Below are 13924 nucleotides of genomic sequence, written 5' to 3'. Positions count from 1 at the left end.
ACTTAAAATGAGTACTTTCCATTATGTATCCAGTTTATATTGCTAGTTATACAGTAGAAAATTAGTATACGTTTCCTGGAGGTGATACAGACAGCAGTGAAACAAGGGAAGTTTTCATCACTTTTCACACACTAAACTTGAATTCTTCATTTTGCTAAAATGGATGCAGAAGATGTATCTTCTCCCATCCACCATCATCCACCAGTGATTCTTTGCAGTGAATGCTTTAGACTTCATACAAAATTTATCATTCAAAGTTCAGGTTACCTCTGCTTGATTTTATAAGTAGATAGTGGCTACACAGGACTGTTTTTGACCATCTGCACAACTTGTCATACTTTTCAGGGATTACTCTTCTGTTTCAGTACAGTGTAGCAGCTTCCTAAATTCATAAGGCTCCTAAACGATAATCCATACACAATCTTTCAACCTACAACAGAAGACTAAATGCACGCAGTGCAAGCGTCATTCTAGTATATTACCTGTCCTTAAGGCTGCTGCCCATCTCTGAAGGGATACAGTGGGATGTTAACCTTGCGCTGATCTGTCTGCAGATAGAAGTATGTGAAGAGAAAGCTGCTGCTGTCCTTCCAGCTTCTTGTATCCAGCAGTTGGACAGTGGTAACTGGAAAGAGAGGCTTGCCTGCATGGAGGAGTTTCAGAAGGTAAATTTGTAGCAGTTGGTAAGAAGAGAGGCAGGTAGGGGAAGAGCGAGAAGGCAATAATTTCTTCAGCTTTTTAGGCCTGGTAACTCTTTTAGAAGACATACCAGTAGTAGTGATATGTCAGCACTTCAAATGAATTCAACAATACCTGCAAAAGACAAGTGTTTTATGTGGTTTAAATTGGCTTTTATTCCATAACAGTAGTGGAGTAAGCCTTTTAGTTTCATGTAGATAGTTATGCTTTTGCAAAAATATTTGTTTGTGGGTTGAAGATGCATAGAGATCTTCTTAAACACTAATTCTACAGCTTAGACTCAAAGATAACTAGGTGTAAACTAGAAGTTTTGCGAAGACTGGGCAAAACTAGTTGCAAGTAAGTCACTGCTGATTGCATGTTAGGCAGCAATTGATTTTAATACTAAAATTTCATTTGGCAAATGGTTGATGTTTGAAGCTTTAAACAATACCAGCAGTCTTAGCAGCTGGTGGTGAGCGCTTCATGTAGTCACAAACAAGAAAAACATCACTCAGAGGTCAAAGGTGACTCAAAAGGTCACTCAGATGTGAAGCCTGGCTTTCTTCCATTGGTATCTGTTATAAGACCTTTGAGAGTTCACATTCAAAATGGCATCAACTGTATATGTACAAATAGTTGATACTACTGCGCCATTGTAGTTGTGATTGAGTTTTAATGTTCTAATGGAAAAGGTCACTAACTGAAGTTATGACACAGTGACTGGCTGCACTTGAAATGCTGCTGCAGGAGTCAGCTTTATTCAAATGTAAAGATGTTACTGTGTTCAGTGGAATGGATAAGCCTAACAATAAGTAAAATAGTAATTTAGACTACATTCAAGCTTAATCTTTGCTGTGTAGTCAGCATTCCAAAGTGAAGGGTACACGATATACTTCACCTTAAACAGACAAAAAAAGGGCAGCTTGGGTTTGGTGGTGTTTTGGGGTTTATGGTGCATGGCTTTTGGGGGGGTTGGGTTTTTTGTTTTTTGTGGTGTGTTTTTTTTGTTTGGGGTTTTTTGTTTGTCTTTGTTTTATTAAGTGTTAAATTCCCTGTGCTGGAATGGCCAATGGTGGTTGTGAGGACACTTGTTAAATACAAAATACAAAGTGTAGGAACGTGAATGTTGGTTCAGTACCTGTAAAATGGGCTCCGTGTAAAAGTGGGGCTTGTAGTAAGGCCCTTCAGGTAAATTCTTATGCTGAGAATTTCTGCAACTTAGTTCAGTAAAGTATTTACAGGACAGTTGAGGTAACTTCTGTTTGGGTTCTGTATCACTTGTGACCCACTAGCTAACTTTATGCTTATCCTTTAGGCTGTTGAGCTTATGGAGAGAAGTGAAATGCCTTGTCAAGCACTAGTAAGAATGCTGGCCAAAAAACCTGGCTGGAAAGAAACAAATTTTCAGGTACTACATGATCCTTCAGTAATTAACAGTCCATTTTTGTTACTTACTGTAAGTTGTGTTTCCAACTAAGAGGCTGTAGGTGCATGTGTCATTGACAGTCCTAGCACCACGACCACAGTTGTATTTGTAGTCAATGAGAATATAAGCTCTGAAATTAGATTGTTTTTTTTCTTTTGATGATTGAGACTCAGACAACATTTGAAGCTGTCTAGATGTAAATGTATGCATACACAAGTGTGCAGATGTGTGTAAGTTCTAAAAGTAGAGAACATCTGCCCAGTATTTGAAACATCTAGATATAAAAATATGTGTACATGCAATTTGTGTGTATAATAACACAAAACTGTATGTATCCAAGTGTGTGTATATAAAATATGTATTTAGGTACACAACTGTTTGAACACTTTTGTATATTCAAATGTATATACACATTTGTGTGTACACACAAAATATGTATTTGTATTTTGTGTATCCATTTGTGTTTACCCACAAATGCACTTTTAATTTTTTTATATATCTATAAATATATGGAATTAAAAATTTGGTCTAAAATACATTAAGACAGGCGTAACATCCTTGCTGTTATGGGCATTCCAGGTGATGCAGATGAAACTGCATATAGTTGCATTGATTGCGCAGAAAGGAAACTTCTCTAAGACTTCAGCACAGGTTGTGCTGGATGGTCTGGTAGACAAGGTTGGTGATGTGAAATGTGGGAGTAATGCGAAAGAAGCCATGACAGCGATAGCAGAGGCGTGCCAGTTGCCATGGACTGCTGAGCAGGTAAGTGAAGAGCAAAGGAATTCTTCCAGTAAATAAAATCAGAAATACTATGTGATATGTTTCTTCAATCTGAGGAGTAAATCCTAAATCTTTGATCTTTCTCTGTTGCTTGAAAGTGATTTGTTTGCTTTCAAGATACCTCCTAAGGCAAAATGTAAATACAAGTTCCTCCAAAAGAAGAATTAGAGAGTAGTAAATCAGTATTTTCCTGAAATACTGCCACAGCACGTAGACTTCCATCATAAAGATATCTCTGGCTGCCTTTAAGTACTTCAGGAACTTCTGGTTCACTTCAGTTGCAATTGTATTCTGCTACAGTGACACAACGAATTTTTCCTTGTATGTTCCATCAGTTGTTTCTGGTCACTTGCAATGCCCTGTGTTTTTTGCAGGTGTCTTCTCTCCTTTGTTATAGTGCTTTGCCACCTGGTTTGCCAGTGAAAATTTACACTTAACTTTCCTCTGTTCCAGGTTGTGGCTATGGCTTTCTCTCAAAAGAATCCTAAAAATCAGTCAGAAACTTTGAACTGGCTTTCAAATGCAATTAAAGAGTTTGGCTTTTCTGGGTACGTCCTTTAAATAAACTGCTAAGAGAAACTTGAATGAAAATGTTTCTAATCTAGGACTAAGAATCTGTTATCTGTCAAATTGATCTGAAGGGGGTGGCTGCAAGTGCATGTGAACTCTTGTTCCTTAAACTCTGATGCTAGTGCTGTCGGGTGCTCTTCTAGCTCTAAATGCATAAACAAAAGTATCTGGCATTACTAATAGGGTAGGATACTATTACACTACTCGGTGCTTTATTTATCACTCACCCTTCTCGGAAGAGCATTTTCTTTAAACTTTATATACTGTAGGAGTGGGCTGGGCAAGGAGCTGTGGTATTGCATGCCTGTTGTTCCTGCTCTGCTTGGATGCACCTGCACCCAAATGGATCACTACATTTTATAGTTTAAAAAAAAACCAGAACCTGACAGCCTACAGACCAGTACATACCAGCATATTTATTACTCTCCTTGGGAGAAATTTTGAGGCTGATAACATGATGAAGTTTTAGGCCACAAAATAGCGTTATTGTATCTGGTGCTGTGAGGATAAGAAATGTATTCTCCATCAGAACTAGGGATAGCATTACTTCATTTTTAATCACGTGGCTCTTAACTGAATGTGGTCAAGCATATGTAATACAGCTTACTCCCGAGAACAAAGTTTCTAAGCAGTGAAGACTTCAAATATTAATTTATTTGACTACTTGGGCAGTTACTATGCCTGTCCAAGTTGTTTCACAGCTATTAAATCGATAGTAACATTGATTAAGTCTGGAAAATAAGCTCTTCAGTAAATTCCCCAAAAAGTGTGTCTCTCCAGCAGGGCAATCTGTGTATGTATGATGCTAGAACACCAGTGTTTGAGGCTGCACAAAGGAAGCTTCCGTGATTGCCTATTTTCTCTTCTATTGAATTCAGTGGTGGTATAGAAGATTCAATAATCTAAACCTTCCTTTCTTTCTCTTGGTAATTTCTTTTTGGAATTTGTGCGTTTTTCTGGAAGATCCTGAGACAGACTAACTAAAATAAACGCCTCACATTAATTATTAGCCATGTTTGAGGTGCTTGAAATGATTCTAGGCTCATCCCTCAGGATTTCAGTCCTAGCAATCTTATGGGTGATGTCATTTAAGAAACTTTCCAGCTGTAATAATAGCACTCTTCGATATAAACTATCTTATGTTTTACTGTCTTGAGTTTCATAGTAGGCTATTCCCCAAATTGATCTCTTTTATTAGTTTTTTTAATAGCTACCATCTACACTGTACCTGTGATAGTATTTTGTAAGTGCAAATACCTTCTGCTGTAAGTTAGTGGTATGAATCTGTTCTCGGCGCAGTTGTTTTCTTGTTGGTACTTCCCGTGTTGTTTTACTTACGGAGAATATCTTTTTCCCACAGACTGAATGTTAAAGCTTTCATCAGTAATGTGAAGACGGCTCTTGCTGCAACTAACCCAGTGAGTAAATTTTAAAACTTTAATCCTGAATTATTATCAATCCTTAATTTCAAGACTGAACGCTTTTATCCTCTTTCTTACAGGCTATAAGGACTTCTGCCATTACCTTGCTGGGTGTCATGTATCTTTATGTGGGACCTCCTTTGCGAATGTTTTTTGAGGATGAGAAGCCAGCCCTTCTCTCCCAGATAGATGCAGAATTAGAAAAGGTACGAAGCGTGGCTCTCTTACTACCAAGTGTCATTAAAGCTACCTGGAAACTTCAGTGGCTGGAATCTGTAGCGATATTGTGGTCTAACCTGCATTTTTGTAAGTGAACCAGTTTTTAAGACTGCTCACAGAAGCAGCTGCAAACTCATTATGTCTAGCTCTGTCAATATTCTCATGATGAACTTAAAAAGTTTCTGGTTTTGTTTGAATAGCATAATGTCTTAGAATTCTTATCATCCTAGGACAGCGCGTTTGTATCACACAAATGTTTTTATTTTTAATGTCAAATGGAAAACTGTAAAATAACTGTTTCTGATTTTTGTGTTGCTTGCAGATGCAAGGGCAGACAGCGCCAGCCCCAACTCGTGGCATTTCCAGGCACAGTGGGGGCGGTGGAGATGATGGTGAGGAAGAGGAACAGGAGGATGTTGGGAATGATGCTGTGGATCTCTTGCCAAGAACAGATATTGGGTAGGTTTGGATTCTACAAGCTGAAGACATACTTCCCCTGCAATTCAAAACTTAGTGTTTATAAATACTTTCTAAGCAGAAATCTGTGGTGTTAGAGCACTCAAATACTAAAAGACACAACTAAAAAATGGGCTTTTTTCCTTTTTTTTCTCTTAGTGATAAGATCACAGCTGAACTGGTGTCTAAGATTGGGGACAAAAACTGGAAGATTAGAAAGGAAGGTCTAGATGAAGTGACAAGCATAATAAATGATGCTAAGTTCATACAGCCAAACATAGGAGAACTTGCAGCTGCTCTGAAGAGTCGTCTCAATGACTCCAATAAAATCTTGGTATGTTGTTCAAAATCCTGTTTCAGCTGTTTCCAGCTTAGAACTTAAGATAAGCTACGTATGATTTCTGAATCTTTAATACTCAGTTTGTTAGAATATCATGAAATCAACAGTTGGAACACAGCGAACTGTATATTTCTAGATCATATGTTTGCCTATTTTTATAAATATTTTATAAATATTTGCCTTTGTCTTTGCTTAAATAATTGCTGTGCTTGTGAGAAAAGTGAAAATATTGTTTGAAAATATTGTTTGAAAAGTGAAAATATTGTTTGAAAATATTTTTAGTTGAACTTTAATTTACTCAGATAAAAATTACTTCTGTACTCTATCCATGTGATAAATCGGAGGTCTGGAATAGATGTAATTGAGCAGGCACTCTGAAAGCCTAGGTGTACAGCAGTGTTACTTTTCCCCAATGTGACTTAGTTTTGCGCATGTGGTTGTAACAGTGTGTTGTTTGAAGCCTTTCTGTTTATGTGCAGGTGCAACAAACACTGAGTATTCTTCAGCAGCTAGCAACAGCAATGGGCCCCAATATCAAACAGCACGTGAAAAATTTGGGCATTCCTGTCATTACAGTCCTAGGAGACAGTAAGGTAGGTAGGACGCTCATCAAGATATCGTTACTTTTTGCTGCTCACTGAGTTATGCCTGAGAATATTGTTGTTTGGACTTGCTTCTGAGAGGTGTATGGTAGTTAAAACTTCTTTGGAAACTTTTACAATATTTTTTGAAAGGTTCTTGCCTAAATTACAAAGTATTATCCAAGTGTGGATGTGTGCCTGAACATGCATTCTGCCTGAGATGTATTCTGCTTGTGAATAAACCCAGTCAGTGTTATAATTCAGCTTTCAAATGAAATGTGGTGACTGTACGCATACTTCTAATGCTGACAATATACTACGTTACACACTAATCAGGCTTGCATGGTAAAGTTGCTTGTGGAACTTGGGTTCTTTTAGCGTATCGGTGTGGATTACAGTGTACATTGTTGTCTTCGTGTCAGTGTGTTAGGAGGCATTCGAACTGTAGGTAGATACAGGACACTCACAACTGACACTGCAGCTTGTATAATGTCAGTGTCAAGCTTGTCAAGATGCTATGTCAAAATCAAAGCCAGGCGCATGGGAAAGAGCTATTTGAATCAATGTGGGAAGGAGGCTTGGGAAGATGCCAATGTCTTATGCCAGAAGTCACAGGCAATTATCAGAGGTGGCATACTTCAGATGTGTCTGCTCTCCAGTGTGAGTAGGAAAAAGAGCAGAAACTAGATCTACCTGTCCCAAGCTCTGGAAGGACTAGGACTGGTCCTAGGGCTGAATGAAAACTCTTAGTTGAAATTGGTTTCTAATTGAGAGTCTTAGAGAACTGAGATTTTACATTATTAAGTTGGATTCTTCTTTTATTTACCAGTTATCTTGAGGAAATGGCAAGCTCCCTTCAGTTCTAAATATACGGTTTAAGGGATAAGACCAACTGTGAATAACTTGTACTGTTACTAAAATGCATAATACCAATGTTACTTGTAAGCACTATAATGCTGACAGAGGATTGTATTCTACTCATTCAAGCATTGTTACAATAGTAACTTTTCTGGAGGTACTGCAAGATTTACCCCGTCTATCCAGTTGCTAGAGTTTTTGAGGGTGAGGAGGATCCTTTTTGGGCCCTACTTTGAAATGTTGATAGCAGACCCACTGAATAGTTAAGGAAAATCAACAGCTTGTAGCATGACTGAATACAAATTTAATTTACTCTCTCTGTCTACTCTAATCTTGAGTTGGAAGGGGACCCACAAAGGTGATCAAGTCCAACTCCTGTCCCTGGACAGGACTACCCCAAAATTCACACCATGTCTCTGAGGGTGCTGTCAAGTGCTTCTTGAACATTGTCAGGCTTGGTGCCGTGACGGCCTCCCTGGGGAGCCTGTTCCAGGGCTCCACCACCCTCTGGTTGAAGAACCTTTTCCTAATATCCAACCTAAACCTCCCCTGGCACACCTTCCTGCCAGTCCCGACCTCACTGGTGGCCAAGAGAGATCAATGCCTGCTTCTTCCCTTCCCTTTGTGAGGAAGCTGTAGACCGCAATGAGGTCTCCCCTCGGTCTCCTCTCCTCCAGGCTGAATAAACCAAGTGACTTTAGCGACTCCTCATACAGGTTCTCAGATTAAGTTTGGGTGGTGGGAACCAAGGCCTCATCAGAGAGGCTGATGAGCATCTATTTACCTGCAGCATGTGACTTGTTTCTTCTCCTCAATGAGATTAAAGATGAGACAAGTTATTTGCAAGCATCCTCGCTTCCTGTTTAGACACGTGCCTGGATGTTACCTTTGCATTTAAAATTGGTTCATACGAAAGCTAAATTAGTTTCTTATATTATCAGCTTTATCAGCTTGCCTCAGAAATTCAGCCTACAGGAGATAGCCACAGGTATGGAGTCATGTCTATACTGGTAATGTTTTGAAGAACCATGGTTGTTAAGTATTCCACCTTACTTCTTGTAACTTGACATAACTGCTTCAAAAAAGAGTGCTGTTCTAAATTTTATTTGGGGGGGGGACAGGGATGGACGGACAAAAAATACCCCAAAACACTAAAGATGGAAATTGGTAGGCTTTAGAGGCCTCCCCTGTTCTTGACTTGACTCTTGCTCATGTGTGTCCTCAGAGTGCCCTAATAACAAGATCCATAATGCACTTTCCTTGATTTATGAATGTGCTAAGTCTGTTTTAAGTGTTAAATAAATCCCTAACCTTATTCTTTATCTTGTTTGAGAGTTAGGAGACTCCCAAAATTCTGATCGATGAACAGTGGCAGGTATGAAGTGCTTTTAAAGATACCATTTGTCCCTCTTTAAACTCATTTTTTAAAAATGATAGTAGATAAGTGTAGTGTCTGATTCAGTGATTCCTGGAGCTAATACCATCACTAAAACTGAATTCTCTGAATCTTAGATTTCTCAAGCAGCAAATAAAAATAAGAGACTTCAAAGCGTGTGATGCAGAAGCTTTTTCCTTTCATGGGAAGGATGAATCTATTGCCTCTTCTGCTGTAATCTTCTGACCCCTCTTTAGGATTATTTTTCTTAAATCTTGTTCTTGCTACAGAACAATGTTCGTGCTGCTGCACTAGCAACTGTGAACACCTGGGCTGAACAAACTGGCATGAAAGAGTGGTTGGAAGGAGAAGACCTGTCTGAGGAGCTCAAGAAAGAAAATCCTTTCCTAAGGCAAGAGGTAGGCTTCTGTTAAGTAAACTTCTTGGTTTTGTCTAATCAAAATAACACTACTTGCTATGGGCTATGTTTATCTATGCAGACTGAAATAACGTAATGCTACTGTTACATGAGTAAACAAGTAGCTGTGTTGTCTTAATGACACAAAGTTGTTAAATCCCAAAAGGCTCATAATAAGCTTTCTTCCTGAACGATAGCTGTCATTCAGATTTCAGTGCCTCCAAAATGAAACTTTTATCTGTTTTGATCAGCATTTTAAGAGCTAGTGCGTTGTCCCTCAAATTAACCACACGGTAATGAAGACTAGAGCTGAAGTGGAGGCATTAATATATTTGAGGCTGATAAAATGCAGCCAGAATTCTGATGTTACTTTCAAAAGCAAGAAACAGCCTGCACAGTCTTAAGAGACCAGGCGCCAATTTTTAAGATAGCTGCGTATTAACATACTGTACTTAATTTTTAAAACTCTTTAAATTGCTGACGTGAAAGTTGTTGGTTAAGAATATTTATCTGCAAAAGGTTGGGGTGGGATTTTTTTCTCCTATTTACTTAGAGGTATGTGAAGGATTATTATTCAGGCTCTTGTGGCCTGATAGAGCACTGTCAGTGCTTCTTCAAAAACTTTTATTTTAAAACTTCCTTTCAGCTTCTTGGTTGGCTGGCTGAGAAGTTGCCTACCCTCCGTTCTGTTCCTTCCGACCTACTCTTGTGTGTGCCTCACCTGTACTCCTGCCTTGAAGATCGAAATGGGGATGTGCGTAAAAAGGCGCAGGATGCCCTGCCATTCTTTATGATGCATCTTGGCTTTGAGAAGATGGCAAAAGCCACCAGCAAGCTGAAGGTATTTCTGTTGCTAAGATTAGATAATGTGACCTTGAATGAGTGGATATTAACAAGTCAGATTCACAATCTTATGATATGCTGTCTTGAGTCATGTAAGCTTGTCTGCATTGAATATTTTTCAGGGGGCCTGAAAATAGTATCAGGATGCTGCGAGTTAGAGCTTTATCTGCTTCAGAAATACTACTGCCACCACAGGTTTATCACTTCAGGAGCTTGGCATTTATTAGCTCTGCTTTTCTTCTGCCTGCAGAGAGCTTCCATACCAGTTAGTGTCCAACTGTGTGCCTTTGAACACGTGCTTTAAGATGGCTTCTAGCAATTTGGTGTATCTTATAGACCATTGAGTGCTGAATCACTGTTAGGGCACTCCATTAACATCACAGGGTTGATCACCTAGAACGATGTCTGGTTCACATGTTTCCCATAGGCCAGAAGAAACTTAACGGAAAGATGTTTTTATCTCAGAACAGAAATATTTTAAAACATCAGTGTTTTCAGATAAGTGTCCTGGAGGAAGATGCTAAACAGAATAGCTTTTTTTTAATGTACTGTCATTGTCATTATCTGTGCGTGTGTTAGTAATCAGTATCACCAATCTTTCCAAATATATCACTTCTGTTCCCCCCTTCTGTTCTCTAGCCCACTTCCAAAGACCAAGTACTGGCTATGCTTGAGAAAGCCAAAGCCAACATGCCAGCCAAACCAGCTCCTCCTGCTAAAGCACCTTCCAGAGTGGTAGGGGGAGCAGCTCCAGCCAAATTCCAACCTGCATCAGGTAACCTCTCCTACATTCTGGGAAATGACTGAGAAAGGTGGGTTTTGAAGCTTTTTGACATGCCGGAGGAAGAAACAAACTTAGCAGAAGGAAAGGAATTCAGGATAGTTAGGGTTACAAATAGCTTTGTAATCTAGTGAGTTCTGTCTGCAGATCTGGTCTTACTTGCAGTTGAGTCAACATCCAATGTAGGAGGGTTTTTCCTTTCCACATGACCATCTGTCTGCTGCTCTTTGGAAATAGCTACTTGGCATTGAAGCTAAAACCCATGGACTAGAGGGGGGTGGGGTTTTTGTAACACTAATCTGATTTTAACATAACACTTCTAGAAATTAATGTGAAAACATTTTTATCTGGACTGCTTCCTCAGTACAGTTCACTGTGGGGCCACCAGAATGCTTGTGCTGACATAAAAGAGAGGGTAACGGTATTAGGGGACAGGTGATCTGAAGAAGCAGTCCTGCCTTATCTCTCTGCTGGTGCTAGCTTGGCTGCTCAAACCGGGTGCAACTACAGCTCTAGGCGTTAGCCTGCAGAGTATATATATGTGTGTGTGTGCATTTTTAAATTGTTTTGATAATGACAAATTTGCTAAAATATTATGGTCTTAATTATGAAAACTTCATATGCCAATGTAGAATTTAAGAAACTTCTGTTATGGGTCTGAAATCCTCAGACCTCTGTGTATGATAAGCATATTGTATCCACGAACAGTTTTTATTCTGTCCTAAAAATGGAAAACTCTGCTGACCTAAAATGAGCTTGCTGGTAGTCTGAAATGGTCTACTGTTTCTCCAGCAGTTGCTGAGGATTCAGGGTCCAATACCATGGAATCCAAGCCTGATCCTAAAAAAGCCAAAGCAGGAGGAGTGTCCTCTAAAGCTAAGGTATGTTGATTTCATTTTGTATGAAGTCAGTTCTATGAAGTTTAATAGCTGTAGTTTGTTAATGTATTCTAGGTAGAAGTGTATAGCCCTTAAAGTCTGTGGTGTCAAAAATGCAGTTTTGTGAGCAGCTCAGTCTATGTTCTAAACTTGCTTGGCCTCCTTGATTTTGTTCTGCTGAGAATTCATTCTTACCACTGCAGTTCTAATGTTATACTTTTGAATACATGTATCAAAAGAAATCTTGCCCTTCTTTATAGTACGAAGGCTAAAATGTTCCCCATCACAAGTGCAAAAAGGAAAGGAAGATGCTTAAATGCGTACTAATCTCAACTGATTACACTTGAATTTGTGGCTAGGTTTTTATGTTGTTTTGCATTACAATAAATTTTTGCTATTAACTTTAAAGTTTGTCCTACATGTATAAATAAAAAAAAGAAAGGAAGAAAAAAGACCAAAAAAACCCCGAAATTGTTCTACAGTCCCATTGCCTGAGGTAGTGCTGTGACGAGAACATTTGATGTAGGTCCAGATTCATGCCAGGAATGAACAGAACAAACCTTGAAGGATGTTGTAGATTTGCCTAAGTCGATGTATTCTGTCAAAACTCTGATGCTAGGGTTAATGCCCTTGTTGCGAATGCATGAGGAGGTTTGGAATGGTAACCCTTAAGAGCAAATAGCTGTCTAACAACAGAGCCTTTTCTGTGGCTTATTTACAGCAGTCAGATGTTAACAGCACTATGTCCAAGGGCAATACCAGCCTGTCCAAAACTAATACAAGCCTCAGCAAAGGCAGTACCAGTCTGACAAAGAGCAAATCTATCAAACAGGTACCACACTGGCTTTAAGGGATGCGTGTGGGTGACTAGCACACTGGCTGAGCAATGTGCTATATTTCACAGGGTACTACTGCACACACTGTCATGGGTATTGCTTCCACAGCAGCAGAGCACATACTTTTAAAATTCTAATCAACATTATTCTTCCAGCTTTTCTCTGGCTCTTGTACAGATGGGCAGCATGAGGTTGGCTGGTATTATAATGCTTGCAATTGACTGAGGCATATATGTCTTGTGTTGCTTGTTAATACCTTGCTTTTTTTCAGGGTGTACAGGGGAAGAAAGTGCTAAGCAAGCCTAATTTGAAGGAAGATGATGATAAATCGGGTCCTATTTTTATCATAGTCCCAAATGGGAAAGAACAGAGGATGAAAGATGAGAAGGGTCTGAAGGTGAGAAAAATCTGAATGTATTCACAAGTTTTTTCAGGAGTTTGAATGCATTATTTTTTTCTTTAATTTAGAATTAAACATGCTGTGGCATAAAAGTGCTAGTCTTTGTCCATCCCTTGGATTGATTATCTAGTTCTTCAGTTGACTTTTCACGGGCCAATATCTGCTTTACTGTGGCAATCTGATTTCCAAATTTTGTGTATTTATACACTCATGAAAGCCAAAGGCCTTTTTACAACTTCCAAGAGATGGTCTTCAGTTCTGAAGTATCGTCAAGCTTTTACTGAAAAGAGTTGACTAATTTTGAAGCTCTAGGATACAGCGTAAATGCTTTAATATACTAATTTTGAACAGCCTCACTTATCAAGCTTGTGTTTTGTAGGGGAATTCTATTACTTAAACCATCCGTGCTGTTTGTAACTTGCTAGTAAATAGGCCTATCTATAGGTTAAAACCAACCACTTGAAGTTATAATAATTAAGATAATGGCCTAAAGATAACCAGTTCACATAGGGAAAATTTTTCACACAAGCCAAGGTGAGCAAGCACCACTGCATTTGTCCCATTACTTGTTTATAACGAGAAGACTTTGAAAACAGATTCTAAAGCAGAATTAAAAGGGATGCAATTTGCAGATTCTTTCAGGAAGAAAAGGTATTGCTTGGTTTGAGTTCCAAATGCTCCGTCTTACAGGTGTTAAAGTGGAATTTCACTACTCCCCGTGATGAATATATTGAGCAGCTAAAAACTCAAATGTCCAGTTGTGTGGCCAAATGGCTTCAGGATGAGATGTTTCATGCAGACTTTCAGCACCACAACAAAGCACTGGCTGTTATGATTGAGGTGAGTTTGGATCTGTGGTAGTAGATGACATTTTTTTAGAATTATTCTCTGCTATTAAACATTCTGTTTGAATTAAAATTGAGTAGGAATTCTCTGAGGACCCCAGGGGTTATTGTTCTGTGAAGTTGAAACCTTAACATGTATAGAAATAATGTTCAGAGGCATGATGAAGTTGGTATTGTTTCCCCTTCTCCCAAGAAACTTCCTCACTGGAGGCT

General features: G+C 39.0%; 1 protein-coding gene across 2 annotated transcripts in view; it reads left to right on the top strand.

Annotated features, from left to right (window-relative positions):
- CKAP5 (cytoskeleton associated protein 5) overlaps positions 1-13924 on the top strand; it is a 54069-nt gene that overhangs the window by 25348 nt on the left and 14797 nt on the right. Inside the window, exons 15-29 of one of the 2 annotated variants that reach the window (XM_064462584.1) lie at positions 555-665; positions 1997-2089; positions 2687-2872; positions 3344-3438; positions 4821-4878; positions 4962-5087; positions 5423-5559; positions 5716-5890; positions 6376-6489; positions 9001-9129; positions 9775-9969; positions 10611-10746; positions 11548-11633; positions 12738-12863; positions 13557-13706. In XM_064462584.1, the coding sequence (XP_064318654.1) occupies positions 555-665; positions 1997-2089; positions 2687-2872; positions 3344-3438; positions 4821-4878; positions 4962-5087; positions 5423-5559; positions 5716-5890; positions 6376-6489; positions 9001-9129; positions 9775-9969; positions 10611-10746; positions 11548-11633; positions 12738-12863; positions 13557-13706 (1917 nt within the window). Of the gene's footprint in view, positions 1-554; positions 666-1996; positions 2090-2686; positions 2873-3343; positions 3439-4820; positions 4879-4961; positions 5088-5422; positions 5560-5715; positions 5891-6375; positions 6490-9000; positions 9130-9774; positions 9970-10610; positions 10747-11544; positions 11634-12737; positions 12864-13556; positions 13707-13924 lie in introns of both variants that reach the window. The other variant, XM_064462583.1, reaches the window with a different exon arrangement.

Source organism: Phalacrocorax carbo, chromosome 10 (assembly GCF_963921805.1).
Source record: "Phalacrocorax carbo chromosome 10, bPhaCar2.1, whole genome shotgun sequence".
Lineage (NCBI taxonomy): Eukaryota > Metazoa > Chordata > Aves > Suliformes > Phalacrocoracidae > Phalacrocorax > Phalacrocorax carbo.
The sequence above is the reverse complement of the archived record's forward strand: the minus strand, read 5'-3'. Positions and strand labels throughout refer to the sequence as shown.